The sequence below is a fragment of the Salvelinus alpinus genome, chromosome 7 (genome assembly GCF_045679555.1).
Source record: "Salvelinus alpinus chromosome 7, SLU_Salpinus.1, whole genome shotgun sequence".
NCBI classification, from domain to species: Eukaryota; Metazoa; Chordata; class Actinopteri; order Salmoniformes; family Salmonidae; genus Salvelinus; species Salvelinus alpinus.
The window spans coordinates 39,793,232-39,810,444 of NC_092092.1; the positions used below are offsets into that span (position 1 = coordinate 39,793,232).

General features: G+C 44.6%; 1 protein-coding gene across 1 annotated transcript in view; it reads right to left on the minus strand.

The window, feature by feature from the left end:
* Window positions 1-17,213, minus strand: part of LOC139580997 (formin-like protein 1) — a 67,032-nt gene that overhangs the window by 21,753 nt on the left and 28,066 nt on the right. Inside the window, exons 5-12 of the mRNA XM_071410279.1 lie at window positions 11,919-12,002; window positions 7,300-7,425; window positions 5,383-5,491; window positions 4,987-5,063; window positions 4,067-4,160; window positions 2,222-2,296; window positions 1,914-2,024; window positions 99-248 (exon numbers count right to left, since the gene is read on the minus strand). Of these exons, the coding sequence (XP_071266380.1) occupies window positions 99-248; window positions 1,914-2,024; window positions 2,222-2,296; window positions 4,067-4,160; window positions 4,987-5,063; window positions 5,383-5,491; window positions 7,300-7,425; window positions 11,919-12,002 (826 nt within the window). The remainder of the gene's footprint in view (window positions 1-98; window positions 249-1,913; window positions 2,025-2,221; window positions 2,297-4,066; window positions 4,161-4,986; window positions 5,064-5,382; window positions 5,492-7,299; window positions 7,426-11,918; window positions 12,003-17,213) is intronic.

Genomic DNA, 17,213 nt, shown 5'->3' on the forward strand with positions numbered 1-17,213 from the left:
TTCAACGTGTGTACAAGCAAAGCGTCAAGTTCACCCAGGTGCAACACAGCAGAATAAAGGTTACATAGAGGACGTGTGTTCTTTTATGTTATGGTCACCTGTGCATTGTGCTCCTGCAGCTCCTCCATGTGTTCCAACAGGGCGTTCTTGGTCTCTGCATCCTCCAGCAGAGCACCCACATCAAACACGTTGTCTAGGTAGGCCTGGATCTGCACCAGCAGCCGGTCACTCTCCGTGAACTTTAACCTCTGTACATGCCAGAGGGGCACACACACACATATAGTGCATTCGGAAAGTATTTAGACCCCTTCACTTTTTCAAAATGTTGTCACGTTACAGCCTTGTTCTCAATTTGATTAAATAAAAAACGGAAATATCACATTTACGTAAATATTCAGACCCTTTACTCAGTATTTTGTTGATGCGATTACAGCCTCGAGTCTTCTTGGTTTTGACGCTACAAGCTTGGCACACCTGTATTTGGGGAGTTTCTCCCATTCTTCTCTGCAGATCCTCTCAAGCTCTATCAGGTTGGATGGGGAGCTGCACAGCTATTTTCAGTTCTCTCCAAAGATGTTCGATCGGGTTGAAATCAAGGCTCTGCCTGGGCCACTCAAGAACATTCAGAGACTTGTCCCAAAGCCACTCCTGCATTGTCTTGGCTCGGTGCTTAGGGTCGTTGTTCTGTTGGAAGGTGAATCTTTGCCCCAGTCTGAGGTCCTGAGCACTCTGGAGCAGGTTTTCATAAAGGATCGCCCTGTACTTTGCTCATAATACCAGATAATCTTGTTTCTCATGGTCTGAGTCCTTTAGGTGCCTTTTGGCAAACTCCAAGTGGGCTGTCATGTGCCTTACTGAGGAGTGGTTTCCGTCTGGCCACTCTACCATAAAGGCCTGATTGGTGGGGTGTTGCAGAGATGGTTGTCCTTCTGGAAAGTTCTCCCATCTCCACAGAAGAAATCTGGAGCTCTGTCAGAGTGACCATTGGGTTATTGGTCACCTCCCTGACCAAGGCCCTTCTCCCCCGATTGCTCAGTTTAGCCAGGCGGCCAGCTTAATGAAGAGTCTTGGTGGTTCCAAACGTCTTCCATTTAAGAATGGTGGAGGTCACTGTGTACTTGGGGACCTTCAGTGCTGCAGACATTTTTGAGTACACTTCCCTAGACCTGTGCCTCGACACAATCCTGTTTTGGAGCTCTACGGACAATTCCTTCCACCTCATGGCTTGGTTTTTGCTCTGACATGCACTGTCAACTGTAGACAGGTGTGTGCTTCTCCAAATAATTTCCAATCAATTGAATTTACCACAGGTGGACTCTAATCAAGTTGTAGAAACATCTCAAGGATGATCAGTGGAAACAGGATGCACCTGAGCTCAATTTCGAGTCTCATAGCAAAGGGTCTGAATGGTCTGAATACTTATGTAAATAACGTATTTCAGTTTTTTTATATATTTAATACATATGCAAACATTTCTAAAAACCTGTTACAGCTTTGTCGTTTTGGGGTATTGTGTGTAGATTGATGAGGATTTGTATTTATTTAATCCATTTTAGAATAAGGCTGTAACGTAACAAAATGTGGAAAAAGTGAAGGGGTCTGAATACTTTCCAAATGCACTGTATATATATAGACAAACATTACTATTGCTCTATTTAATGATGTGCCCACACATGCATAATTGGTTTACCTTCAAATGAAGTGTCCTATGACAACAAAAACATACTCATTGGAATTATGCGTCCTTAGGATTTTGGTAGTGATAAGGAAAGACAGCTGTACTAATGTAATCTCATAAGGTATTATAAGTCATATTCTTTAAAAAACTGGGGGAATATTTGGATATTTTCTGAAAATATCTGACCACGTGTCAGTGGTTAGGGGCAACCTCTCTGTGATTCTGTATCACTCACCTCTAGATAGTCATCCAGGCCATGGTGGGTAAACTCATACTGCAGATGGACCCTAAAGTTCATGTTCTCCACTGAGTGGACCACAATGTTGATGAACTGCATGCACGCCACCTGGTGGACATAAACAGTAGGAGATGGCATGGTACACCGTGGGAAAACTATGCTTGCGTAATTTCAATGGTTTACATCAATGGAGTCGAGTTGACATCTACTATAATTTGATTATCAAGTCTGAGCAATATCTCTTCTGTGTACAGATGGAGATGGAAATAATGAACACGAATTGCGCACTTTGGAGCCAGACTCACCATAAAGTCAATGTTGCTTTCTTCATTGCAGAAATACTCCATGAGCTTCTCAAAGCGGCTCTTCTCTCCACATACCTTATGAACGACATAGATGGAAGGCGAAAAGGTATTTCGATTGGGCACATCATTTCTGCACTGCAACACCACAAATATGCACATGGGGGGGGGGGGGGGGGGGGGGGGCTGCAGGGTATCCTTAAATACAGCCACCTTTACCCCATGCAGTCTATCTTTCACTTGTTCTCTCCCACTCTCTCTCTACCCCTAGGCCATCGCAAATGACTTCAATAATAGAAGTAAACTGACTTTAATAATGGAAGATAAAACATCAGCATTACTCATGCATACAAAAGTGGGTTCAGAACACTCTGCACTCTAGGAGTAAGTATGTATGTGTTTGAAACTGAAATATATCCGTTGGACAACTCTATTGTGTGATATCCATTATCGGCACCCTTTGAACATGTGTGATATGTCTTTAAGGACTAACGCCGCCTCCCCCCTACCCGCTCATGTCCACTAAATAATGCAGGCCTGCACTTCAACCTGCCAGCCTGTACCCCAACAATGCCCACGCTCTGCCACTGTGGGCAACAGGAGCCAGCCTGGTCCGCCGCATTCCCGCCTCCGCTCCTCCACTCCTCTACAATGTGCTATCTATCATCTCTCGCTCTCTCCCTCCATTAGTCTCTCACCCACACAGTCTCTCTGCGCTGTACCAAAACAAGGACCACTCACCGTGCCACTTTTGATGCCAGCTCTGTAACTGATACCAGGATACTACTCTAAGGTATTGCTTAAACAATGTGTGTGATTGGATATGAGAAGGCGAGAGCTCTGGATACCCGCAATTATTGATGACTTTTATCGAGCTGATTTGAACGAGGGTAGAAAAACTCAATCCCTCTTTAAATATTTCACAACTTTGTGTGTGTTGTTTAACCGATGCCTATCTCCGAGTGTCATATTATAGGTCTTTAAAAATGCGGACTGTAAGTAACCAACACTGATATATCATGTGTTCTGATACTTCCTCAAGCCACCAGACATACGTCATAGGAAACGAGTGAATGTGAGACCTTTTGATAGAGAGTTGTCTGCTCTGGCCAATGTCCATGTAATTATCCGCACTAGGGAGAGGTTTCACATAACTACTGGTCTAGGATCAGCTTCACTCACCCCATTCCTACTTATGCCAATCAGGACTTCAGAGACAAAACTGACCACAGATCAGTGCTTAGGGGCAACTATCCCGAGGTTGCAGTGGGGCCTCAAGTACGAAGATCTAGCTTCCCAGGCCTTGCCCATTGCTAATGATACCCAGGTCTACATCACAATGTCTGGGTAACTCTATTCATGGAGGTCTTTTTCTGTTGGCAACAGTTGCTCCCTTGACAGACAGTGATGAAAGGTCCACAGGAAGGTTCAACTGTCACGTTGCCAACAAATGTTACGAATGTTTGTGCTCCCAACCCCCCCGCCCCTTCCTTACTTTGTGTCTGCTTATAGGGGACAACTGCCCCGCCAGCTGCCATGGGGTTCGATGTGTGAAGGGGGTGGTGGGGTTTCAAACTGAGACAGGATGTCTTTGGATGGGGGTTGAGAGGTTGACTGCTAGTGTGAGTCAAGGAAAGCATGCAGACGACTGATGGCCACATCCTCATTTTTGGAGAGATCTCTGCATGTAACTAATGGAAGCTTTGCGTAAATTGTGCACTGACGTCAATGGGAGATTTGGGAAACTGGGATCCTCTATGACATGTAACATGATATTGAGAGAGAAGGGTGTAAGGGCTTGACAGGACTTGTTGGCGAAGAGACTGTCGTCTTGGATACCCCTCTAACCTCTTTGAAGTTGTCGAAGGCGGAGAGGATGATGTCATGACCCCCCCTCACTAGACACACGGCAGCCAGCAGCTCCAGCACCAGGGCCTTGGTCCTGATGGGTAAAAGTGCCCATTATAATACCCTCATACACACACAAACACGCACGCACGCACACACACACGTTTCTTTTACTATCCTTGTGGGGGCCAAACAATTGGTTCCCATTCAAAATCCTATTTTCCACAGCCCTAAGCCTTAACCTAACCTTAACCTTAACCCCAAACCCATAACCCTAACTCCTTACTCTAAACCCTAACCTTATTGTAACCCTAACACTCAACCTAACCCCTAAGCCTAACCCCTAAGCCTAACCCCTAAGACCAACATAGCCTTTTTCCATCTGTGGACTGGCGAAATGTCCCCACTTCTGGTCTCCACAAAGATAGTAAACTAAAAAAACACACACACACACACACACACACACACACACACACACACACACACACACACACACACACACACACACACACACACACACACACACACACACACACACACACACACAACAACAATGTTATTTTACACAACAGACAGACATACAGACTCACACACACACACACACACACACACACACACACACACACACACACACACACACACACACACACACACACACACACACACACACACACACACACACACACACACACACACACACACACACACACACACACACACACACACACACAACAACAATGTTATTTTACACAACAGACAGACATACAGACTCAACACACACACACACACACACACACACACACACACACACACACACACACACACACACACACACACACACACACACACACACACACACACACACACACACACACACACACACACACACACACACACACACTAATAATACTGGTCCTCACCTGGGGTTCCTGTTGTTGAGGCTGAGCGTGATCTCGTTCACACAGCATGGGTGGGTCATCACCGGGTTAAACCCAGACTAAACACACATACACACAGTTGTCCGTCATCACCACTGTCAGTCATATGACATATACTGCAGTGTAGACTTGATTCCTACTGACACAAAGCCTGTCAACTGTCGCTTTTTCAATGGACACTGTCTTCCAGCACAGGAGGGAGGCATCAAGTTACGGTGTGAAAAACCACAAACCGTGAGGCTAAAATAAACGTTATTCCTAGCTAACTCTATTGAGTCACTCTGTTCTAACAGTAGACTTAAAGGTGAATAGGCCTACCTGGCAAAATATTATAGGTTGAATAAAGGTCAAATAAGGTTTCCGTGGGGAGGTATGTACCTGGTAGTTCATGATGGCACGTAGACACATGATGCAGAGGTGAACGTCGTCTTTCTGACTGACAAGGCGTGACTTCCTCAGCGCTTTCCTGTTGTGGAGAGAGTTGAATCTGCCAGGTGAGAAACGTAGCTGTTATTAACATGTTATTACTAATGCATAGCGCTATGCATTGTGCAAATGTGGGGTTATTACATAACACCAAAGCCGCAGTAACACATTTTCATTCAAAGCCCTTGCGGGTATGCTTAAATAACTACACAATGTAAACTCTCTGTGTTTCTAATGTCTACACACTTCAAAATTGTTCACAGATAAGAATTACTCGCTCGCCTACATTTTCAGTGCTAGAGTCATTCTTGTTAATGATGAACTAAGAAATGTGTCTTTATTCCCATTCTCAACACCACAACGAGAGGCAGAGTGGCGGTGTGCATGTTAATAGTCCCTTCAAAATGACATCCGAGTTAGTAAGAGTGAGAGAGGGACAGAGAAATGTTAGAGAAAGAGACAATTCAGCATGAGAGAGAGGAGGCGATGAACGAGATGTGGTTCTTACACACCCCTCTTGGAAGCATCAATGACAGGCGGTGCCCCAAAATGGACGTGAAGATGTCTGTTGATGGGTGGAATGTCTGATGGTTTGGCCCTAGTCAGATATTGCCCACATTGACACAATGTTTACATTTAGACAGACTACATTGTTGAGAGGGAGGCATGCTGCATCCAACATTTACCCTACAAAACAGTTAGCGTGACAGGAATGTGGCTCCTCCAGCTGAAAAGGATTATAGAGGTGTGTGAGTGTGTCCGTCCGTCCGCCTGTCTGTTGACATGGGTTATGTGTGTGTGTGTGTGTGTGTGTGTGTGTGTGTGTGTGTGTGTGTGTGTGTGTGTGTGTGTGTGTGTGTGTGTGTGTGTGTGTGTGTGTGTGTGTGTGTGTGTGTGTGTGTGTGTGTGTGTGTGTGTGTGTGTGTGTGTGTGTGTGTGTGTGTGACAGCTTGGGACGGCTTGACGCCACAGGTTAATCTACGGTAAGTGCTCCCTGTGTCTCAGCTGTACCAGTTGCACCAAGGTTCTCATAATGTTATGACCAATCAAAAACGTTCTAAGACATTTTGAGAACATTTTCAACAGACAAAACTGAGATCACACTGTTCCAGGGATTCGGAACACAGTGCAAAGGATTTATGTCACATAAGAAGAAACATTGTCCAAGGTTTTCTTTTGGCATAAGCTGTGTTCCATGGCAAGGAATGTTACACTGACCACGTTCACGTGCACACCAATATCGCGTTATTATTCGGGATACTCAAGTATTCTGTTTTTGAGTTGACACATATAAACATCATATCCCGTTTACAATAACCTGAAAAAGCTTGTATGCCGCTTATGAGAAACCCGGATAAGATGCCTGGGATAAGCTGAGCTAAGATGGAATACTGTGGCATGTAAACATCTTATCCCGTTTACCGTTGTTTTTGCGGTCTGCGCAGGGTCAGTTTCTCATACCATGGGTCTTGTGTGATGATATCTGATTGTCAAAAAAATCACTTCAAAAAGTAGGCTACCTATAAAATTCAATCCACCATAATAATTCCATAATAATTTAGCTTACTTTAATTAATATACTATAATTAATATTACGTTTCTGCTTATAATTTCCGACATTTGGTAGGCCTTATTAGAATTTCGACATTTGTTAGGCCGTTTGTTTTTCAACTCTAGTTTGATGGCAGGGGAAATGGTGTGTGTGTATGTCACAATGTGTGTGGAGAGGAGTGGGAGTCATTGTTCTTTCCTCACAATTAATGCCCATGAATCTAGGACGCAAGAACTACAAGTTTAGTCCAACCTCAGTCCCATCTAACAGACAGAAGCTCATGTCCATTCTTCTCACCAATTCCTGGTAACACTCACCTCACAGTAAGGGCACGAGCAGCTTTAGAACCACCATGGGTTGGAGAGTTACTGGCACTCCTCGTCAAGTCCTCCACCGATTTGTCTGGTGTGGAAGTCCCATTGTCCAAACTTTCCATGTCATAGCTGAGAGTCCAAAGTAGCAGGAATTTGGACATGAATGGGAGAGTTGACCCAATATTATCAATGTGGAATATTAAAGTTATGTTAAGTGTTTAATCTAAAGCCCTCAGATATGTTTCATTACTAAAGTGTCCCAAAAAGAAGAAGGAAAGACCCAGAACTACCATAAAGACCTACGTCATGTTGAAGCCTAAAAATCTAAAAATTTTCCTCTCAGATTGTCTCACTCACATACAAGTGCCTTCAGAAAGTATTCATAGCCCTTGAATTATTCCACATTTTGTTGTGTTACAGCCTGAATTGAAAATTGATTAAATATATGTTTTTGTCTCTCCCATCTACACACAATACCCCATAATGACGAAGGGATTTTTTTTTGACATGTTTGCACATTTATTGGAAATAAAATACAGCAATATCTCATTTACATAAGTATTCAAACCCCTTTGCTATGGCACTCCAAATTGAGCTCAGGTGCATCCAATTTCCCTTGATCCTCCTTGACATATCACTACAATTTCATTGGAGTCCACCTGTGGCTAATTCAATTGTTTGGACATGTTTTAGAAAGAAACACATTTGTCTATATAAGGTCCCACAGTTGACAGTGCATGTCAGATCTGTTTCACCTGTCTTTGTGATTGTCTCCACCCACCTCCAGGTGTCACCTGTTTTCCTCATTAGTCCCTGGGTACTTATTCCTATGTTCCCTGCTTGTCTGTTGCCAGTTTGTCTTTTTTGTCAAGTCAACCAGCATGTTTTTCCCGTTCTCCTGCTGTTTCCTTCACTCTGTTTTTGCTAGTCCTCCCAGTTGTGACCCTTGCCTGTCTGGACTCTGAACCCGCCTGCCTGACCATTCTGCCTGCCCTGACCTCGAGTCTGCCTGCCACTGTGTACCTCCTGGACTCTGACCTGGTTTTGATCTTTTGCCTGTCCACGACCATTCTCTTGCCTACCCTTTTGGATTATAATAAATATCAGAGACTCAAACCATCTGCCTCCCGTGTCTGCATCTGGGTCTCGCCTTGTGCCCTTATAATGAATCAATTTCTAGAGTGTTGAAAGTTTCCAAGAGCAACGTGGTCTCCATCATTGGTACGTATATTGAAACTGAACAAACCGGACAAGAAGGACCTTGCTGAGGGTGACAAAGCACCCAATGACCACTCTGACAGAACTACAGAGTTCCTTGGCTGAGATGGGAGAACCTGCATGAAGGACAACAGTCTCTACAGCACTTCACCAATCTAGGCACTTCAACACCCTTCTAACACCATCCATTTCGTGAAGCATGGTGGTGGCAGCTTCATGCTATGGGAATGCTTTTTAGTGGCAGGGACTGGGAGACTGATAAGGATAAAGAGAACAATGAATGGAGCCAAATACAGCCAAATCCTTGATGAGAACCTGCTTCAGAGTTCTAACAACCTTAGACTGGAGCAAAGATATATGTTCCAATAGGACAATGACCCAAGCATACAACCAAAGCAACGATGGAATGGCTTCAGAACAAGAATGTGAAAGTCCTTGAGCCAAAGCCAAGACTTGAAAATTGCTGTTCACCCCAGCTCCCCATCTATCTTAACAGAGCTTAAGGAAATCTGCAAAGAAGTATGGTGAGAATTTGTCGGTGATTGGATAATCCGCCTTTACCATCCGTTCTACTGGCGAACGTGCAATCACTGGAGAATAAACTGGATGAGCTCCGTTTGAGACTATCCTACAAACGGGACATTAAACTGTATTATATTATGTTTCAGTCGTGGCTGAACGAGGACATGGATAATATACAGTTGGCTGGGTTTTCCGTGCATTGGCATGACAGAACAGCAACCTCCGGTAAGATAAGGGGTGGTGGTCCATGTCTATTTGTCAATAATAGCTGGGGCGTAATCTCTAACATCAAGGAAGTCTTGAGGTTTTGCTCGTCTGAGGTAGAGGTAGAGAGCTTTAGATCACACTATTTACCAAGAGTTTTTAATCTATATTTTTGTAGCTGTCTATTTACCAGCACAAACCGATGTAGGCACTAAGACCGCACTCAACGAGCTGTATAAGGCCATAAGCAAACAAGAGAATGATCACCCAGAAGCGGCGCTTCTAGTGGCCCGGGACTTTAATGCAGGAAAACTTAAATCCATTTGACCTAATTTCTACCAGCATGTCACATGTGCAACCAGAGAAAAAACAACTCTAGACCACCTTTACTCCACACACAGAGATGCGTACTAAGCTCTCCCTCGCCCTACACTTGGCAAATATAACCATAATTCTATTCTCCTGATTCCTGCTTACAAGCAAAAACTCAAGCAGGAAGAACCAGTGACTCGCTCAATATGGAAGTAGTCAGATGACGCAAATGCTAAGCCACAGCACTGTTTTGCTTGTACAGCCAGAAATATGTTCCGGGATTCATTGGATAGCATTGAGGAGTCACTGGCTTCAACAATAAGTGCATTGATGATGTCATCCCCACAGTGACCGTACGTGCATATCCCAACCAGAAGCTATGGATTACAGGTAACATCCACACTGAGATAAAGCCTAGAGCTGCCGGTTTCAAGGAGTGGGACACTATTCCGGAGGCTTATAAGAAATCCCGCTATAGCCTCCGACGAACCATCAAACAGACAAAGCATCAATACCGGACTAAGACTGAATCCTACTTCACCAGCTCTGACGCTAGTCAGATGTGGCAGGTATTGCAAACGATTACAGATTACAAAGGGTAACCCAGCCGTGAGCTGCCCAAGCCTACCAAATGAGCTTAATAACTTCTATGCTCACTCCGAGGCAAGCAACATTGAACCATGCATGAGAGCACCAGTTGTACTGGATGACTGTGTGATCACACTCTCCGTAGCCAATGTGAGTATTACCTTTAAATTGCTCAATGTTCACAAGGCCGCAATGCCAGATGGATTACTAGGATGGGTAATCAGAGCATGCGCTCACCAACTTTCAAGGGTCTTCATTGACATTTTCAACCTCTCCCTGACCGAGTCTGTTTCAAGCAGACCACCATAGTCCCTGTGCCCAAGAATGCCATGGTAACTTGCCTAAATGACTACCGCCCCATAGCACTCACGTCAGTAGCCATGAAGTGCTTTGGAAGGCTGGTCATGGCTCACATCAACACCATCATCCCAGAAACCCTAGACCCGGTATAATTTGCATACCACCCCAACATATCCACAGATGATGCAATCTCTATTGCACTCCACACTGCCCTTTCCTACCTGGACAAAAGGAACACCTATGTGAGAATGCTGTTTGTTGACTACAGATCAGAGTTCAACACCTTAGTGCCCTCAAAGCTCAACACTAAGGACAATGGGACTAAACACCTCCCTCTGCAACTGGATCCTGGAATTCCTGATGGGCCGCCCCCAGGTGGTAATGGTAGGCAACAACACATCTGACATGCTGATTCTCAACACAGGGTCCACTCAGGGGTGCATGCTTAGTCCCCTCCTGTACTCCCTGTTCACGCACGACTCTAACACCATCATTACGTTTGCCGACGACCCAACGGTGGTAGGCCTGATCACCGACAACGATGAGACAGCCTGTAGGGAAGAGATCAGAGACCTGGCAGTGTGGTGCCAGGACAACAACCTCTCCCTCAACGTGAGCAAGACAAAGGAGCTGATCATTGACCAGAGGAAAAGGACGGGGCTGTAGTGGAGTGGGTCGAGAGCTTCAAGTTCCTTGGTGTCCAGATCAAACACACCAAGATATTTGTGAGAAGGGCACGACAACACCTATTGTCCCCTCAGGAAACTGAAAACATTTAGCATGGGTCCCCAGATCCTCAAAATGTTATATAGCTGCACCCTCGAGAGCATCCTGACTGGTTGCCTCACTGCTTGGTATGGCAACTGCTTGGCATCTGACCATAATGCACTACAGAGGGTAGTGCGTACGGCCCAGTTTATCACTGGGGCCAAGCTTCCTGCCATCCAGGACCTATATACCAGGCGGTTTCAGAGGAAGGTCCTAAAAAAGGCTCCTTAACTCGGTACCGGTACCCCCTGCATTTAGCTTTGTTATTGTTATTTTATTGTGTCACTTTTTTTCATTTGACATTTTGATAGTATATATTTTTTTGCAAATATTTTTTAACCAACAATCTGCATTGTTAACCAACAATCTGCATTGTTGGTTAAGGGCTTGTAAGAAAGAATTTCACGGTAAGGTGACCTGTTGTATTCAGCACGTGACGAATAAAATGTAATTTGATTCTACAAAGTATTGACTCAGGGATGTGAATACCTATGTAAATTAGAGATTTCTGTATTTAATTTTTTTACTACAAAAAAAAATCTAAAAACATGATTTCACTTTGTCACTGTGGAGTATTGTGTGCAGATGAGTAAAATAAACCCCGATATAATCAATTTGGAATTCAGGCTGTAACACAACAAAATGTGGAATAAGTCAAGGGGTAGGAACACTTTCTGAAGGCACTGTAGATGTGAAGGACTGGTACTTACGTGACGGCACATTGGGCGAAGGACAGGTAGTCAACCAGAACGTCCAGACCTCTGTTCTCCTCACTGAGAAACTCCTGAGCCCAGCTGGAGAGGAGGGGAAACAGGACACAAAAACAAGACGGTCAGACGTAACTACAACCCCAATCAGACACACATTACAGACATCCAGACATAACAACACTCAGATTGGACCACAACAACAACTAGACATTACAATAACCGCACATACGATGACACTTTAAAACAACATACATTTACAACAATCAAACATAATAGTATTAATACGTTTACAACTGGATTGTTGGTCTATCTAAGATTTTGTAACCACAAGTAAAACAGTAAAACAACAACCTCACTCAACCAAACGGTGAAAGAATCTCACAAGCACGACGCCGTCATTCACACACTTAACAACAAACAATACTGGTGCATACGTCACAACAACAAGCTACACAATAGCATCTAACCCTGAAGCTAGACCCTGCAACCCTAAATCCAGGTCGTCGCTAGATAACGCAGCCAAAAAGTCAGAATTATGGCTAAATCTCGCCTATTTCTACAATTTCTCTTATTAAGATCTGTTTTTGAACCTAACCCTAACCTTAATCCTAATTTAAATGTCTGACTTTTTACGATATAGACAATTTTGACTATGTGGATGTGTTAACTAGTGGGAACCCTAAATCCAGCATTTTATGGTTTGCAAATTAATATCAATAATTGTACAGTATTTCAGTCCTCACCAAAGCTCTGTTAACTATCATAAAGGAACCCACTGTTGTTAGTGCCACCTATGCTATTTATAGTTTCATGTCAAGCTATCGTTTTGCTACATGTGCTCATAAGCATATGGGTATTGTCAATAGTAATCTTGTGCACATTTACCTCATTCTACTAATAGCTCTGCAACTTTAAGTCCAATCAGGAAGCCTTTTGTGGCTAGCTAATCCAGTTCTATTGACTCTTTTGTCTCCATAGGTAATCCTGCTGTTTTCAAATCTCACAGAGGGTTTGGACTTTCAGATGTGATAGACAAAAAAGGTTGGAGGGGTGACCATTTATGTCAAATCTTCTCATCATGCTCTCTTAGCATCCTTGTCCCCAAAATATAGGAGCTGTTGGTTATAAAAGTGGCCATACACCAAAATATGTCTCTCCTAGGCAATCAGCAATTAGTACAGGGAGGAGTGCTCTTCACCTCTGTTACGCAATTAGCGATTAGTGTTAGTATTTCAGTCTCCCCTGGTTTCTTAGTAGCAGTCGTAAGCTGCAGTCGTGTCAATCTCATGGGTAAAACTAAGACTGTCGCCGAAACAAAGATGGTTCTGCCGAGTTGTTCTGTGGAGTTCTTCGAGGAAGGAGTTCCTCAATGACCTTTACACCTTCATAAGCTAATTTCCTGACGATGGCTCACCGCTCTTCGTACTTGGTAACTCTCTCTTTTCCCTCCTTGACTCTTTTGACTTCACCCTTTCCCAATCCCCCCCCCCCCCCAGCTCACAAGGCAGGAAATTCTGTACACTTGATCTCGCCTTTACTAGAGGCTGTTCCCCTGCTAATGTCACTGCAACCCAGGTCTCTGATCACTACTTTGTTTCCTTTTCCGTCACCCTTTCCTCCAACCCGAGCCACTCAGCCCCTACCCAGATGGTCAAGCGCCGTCGAAATCTTCGCTCTCTGTCTCCCACTACTCTCTCCTCTTCTAACCTACCATCACTCCCTTCTGCTAAATCCTTCTCCCTCCTGTCTCCTGTCTCCTGATTTTGCCTCTTCGACCCTACTCCCCTCCCTTTCCGCATCCTATGACTAGCACTGTTCCCTTTCCTCCCGGCCGGCTCGGCCCTCCCCTCCTGCACTGTGACTGAGTGACTCATTGCGAGCTTACAGAACAGGACTGTGGGTAGCTGAGTGAAATATGGAGGAAAACTAAACTTCTGGAGGACCTATCATCCTTCTACTCTGACCTCTCTACCTTCTCTTCCTCTGTATCCGCAGCTAAAGCAACTTTCTATCTACATTTCAAGCTTCTGCCTCTAACCCTATGAAACTCTTTTCCACCTTCTCCTCCCTCCTTAATCCACCACCCCTCCCCCTACCTCCTACCTCTCTGTGGTCAACTACTTTGTCAACCACTTTGAAAAGAAGATTGACGACATCCTGTGACTAGTGAGATCTGGCCGCCTGACAACCTGCCCGCTCGAACCCATCCCCTCCTCCCTTCTCCACGCCATCTCTGGAGACCTTCTCCCATTCCTCACTACCTTCATAAACTCATCCCTGACCATTGGCTGCATCCCCTCTGACTTCAAAACGGCTCAAATAGCTACCCTCCTCAAGAAACCAACACTCGACTCATCTGACGTCAAACTATAGACCTGTATCCCTTCTTTATGTCCTTTCCAAAACACTTGAGCGTGCTGTCTCTGATCAACTCTCTCGTTATCTCTCTCAGAACGATCTTCTTGACCCTAACCATTCAGTCTTCAAGATTGGTCTCTCAGTCGAGACTGCTCTTCTCTGTGTCACGGAGGCTCTCCACACTGCCAAAGCTGACTCTCTCTCTCCTCTGTTCTCATCCTCCTAGATCTATCTCTTGCCTTCGACACCGTGAAACAGATCCTCCTCTCCACCCTCTCAGTGCTGGGCGTCTCAGGCTCTGCACACTCTTGAATTGCATCGTACCCGGAAGGCCACTCCTACCAGGTGACATGGAGAGGATCTGTGTCTGCACCACATACTCTCTCCTCTTCTCTCTATACACCAAGTCACTCGGCTCCGTCATATCTTCACATGGTCTCCCCTATCATTGCTATGCGGATGACACTTGACTACTTTTCTCCTTACCCCCTTCTGACACCGTGGTGATACGGATGTCGGCCCACCACCTCAAGCTCAACAAGACGGAGCTGCTCTTCCTCCCGGGGAAGGCCTGACCACTCAAAGAAATCTCCATCAGGGTTGACAACTCCAGAGTCACCCTCCCAGAGTGCAAGGAACATTAGAGTGACCCTGGACAGCACTATGTTGTTTTCTGCAAACATCAAAGCAGTGACTCACTCCATAGAGTACAACATCTGTAGAGTACGACCCTACCTCACACAGGAAGAGGTGCAGGACCTAATCCAGGCACTTGTCATCTCCCGTCTGGACTACTGCAACTTGATGTTGGCTGTGGCTACCCACTTGTGCCATCAAACCCCTGCAATTTACCCAGAACGCTGCAGCCCGCCTGGTTTTCAACCTTCCCAAGTTCTCCCATTTCACCCCGCTCCTCCGCACACTCCACTGGCTTCCAGTTGAAGTTTGCATCCACTACAAGAACCTGGTACTTGCCTACGGAGCAGCAAAAGGCCCCTCGCTACCTTCAGGCTATGCTCAAACCCTACACCACAACCTGAGCACTCCGTTCTGCCACCTCTGGTCTCTTGGCCCTTCCACCCCTACGGAACGGCAGCTCCCGCTCAGCCCAGTCAAAGCTCATCTCTGTCCTAGCACCCCAATGGTTCAACCAGCTTCTCACTGAAGCTAGGACAGCAGAGTCCCTGTCCATCTTCCAAAACCACCTGAAGCCCTACCTCTTCAAAGAGTATCTTAAATACTCTCATGTACTCTCAAACCTCCTCTCGATAAGAAATCAAGCCTGGGCCAAGGCTAGACACACTGGCTTGTTAGCTGATTAGCAGCTATTTAGGGAATTGAGAAATGGGTGCACTGCCTCCGATAAACAGGCCACATCAAACTACTTCCTTTAGCGATATGACAGACTCTGTTAGCGATCCCTCTAAATTCTGGAAAACCAATAATTCGCTGAAGCGGGGCAATTCCCTATCCTCTACTTCCCTGCCTAAGCAAGTAGTTTTAGACCGCTGCATCATTACTGAAAGAGTTGAGATTTGATGCTTGTATCTCAGCTTGGTGGTCATACTGGTCCTGGCCTGTCAGTTGACTGTTCTTCCCACATACAGCCTGATTTTCAAGCACTGCAGAGGTCACTGTTGGATCTAAAGGTAGTGATAAATGCAAACAAAACAAAGGGCATGGTTTTTTTCTAGGTCCCATAACCAAGATTTGCATGAATTTGTAATGACTAATTTGAACGGTACAGAAATTGTGTGAGTTCCTTCCTACAAAATAGGTTGGTATCTGTCTTGATGACAAACTGTTATTTAAAAAAACATGTCACTGAGTTGGTGAAGAAGTTGAAGTTCAAAGTTGGTTTATTTTACAGAAACAAAGCATGTCTGACTTTTGTTAACAGGAAGGAAATTGACCAGGCCACTTATGTCGATTTTAGATTATGGGGATATTATCTATATGCATGCAGCAGAATCTACAATTAAACACCTAGATGCTGTTTTCCATTGTGCCCTTAGGTTTATTACTGGTGATGGTTATAGAACTCACCATTGTGTTTTGTATCAAAAAGTGGGTTGGCACACTTTGTATGTAATTAGAGAGGAGCATTTTCTTGTGTCTATTTACAAATTACTCATACAGAACCTTCGTATGTATCTATCATCATTAATTCTATTTAGACTTACAAATGATCAAACCCGGCCACAGGATTGGATAACACTAGAGGCCACTTCGGTCTCCACAGAGTTGGGTGAAGCTGATTTGAGTTTTTTTGAGCCCTTCATGTGGAACAACTCACCGAGATCTCTGAAATTAGATGTTCTGGTCCCCCTATGTCAGTTCAGTGAAATGATCAGAGACCAATATGTTGATAAATGTGTCTGTTTTTCTTAATATGTTTTGTAATGTTGTATGTTGAACAAAAAAAATATATATATAAAAGCAATGTGTAAAGTGTTGGTCCCATGTTTCATGAGATGAAATAAAAGATCCCAGAAATGTTATGCACAAATTTATTTACGTCCCTGTTAGTGAGCATTTCTTCTTTGCCAAGATAATCTATCCACCTGACAGGTGTGGCATATCAAGAAGCTGATGAAACAACATGATCATTACAGGGGTGCACCTTGTATCAGGGACAATAAAAGGCCACTCTAAAATGTGCAGTTTTGTCATAGATGGCTCAAGTTTTGAGGGAGCGTGCAATTGACATGGTGAATGCGGGAATGTCCACCAGAGCTGTTGACAGAGAATTGAATGTTCATTTCTCTACCATAAGCCATCTCCAACGTCGTTTTAGAGAATTTGTCAGTACATCCAAGTGTCCTCACAACCGCAGACCATGTGTATGGCGTCGTGTGAGCAAGCGGTTTGCTGATGTCAACGTTGTGAACAGAGAGCCCCATGGTGATGGTGGGGTTATGGTATGGGCAGGCATAA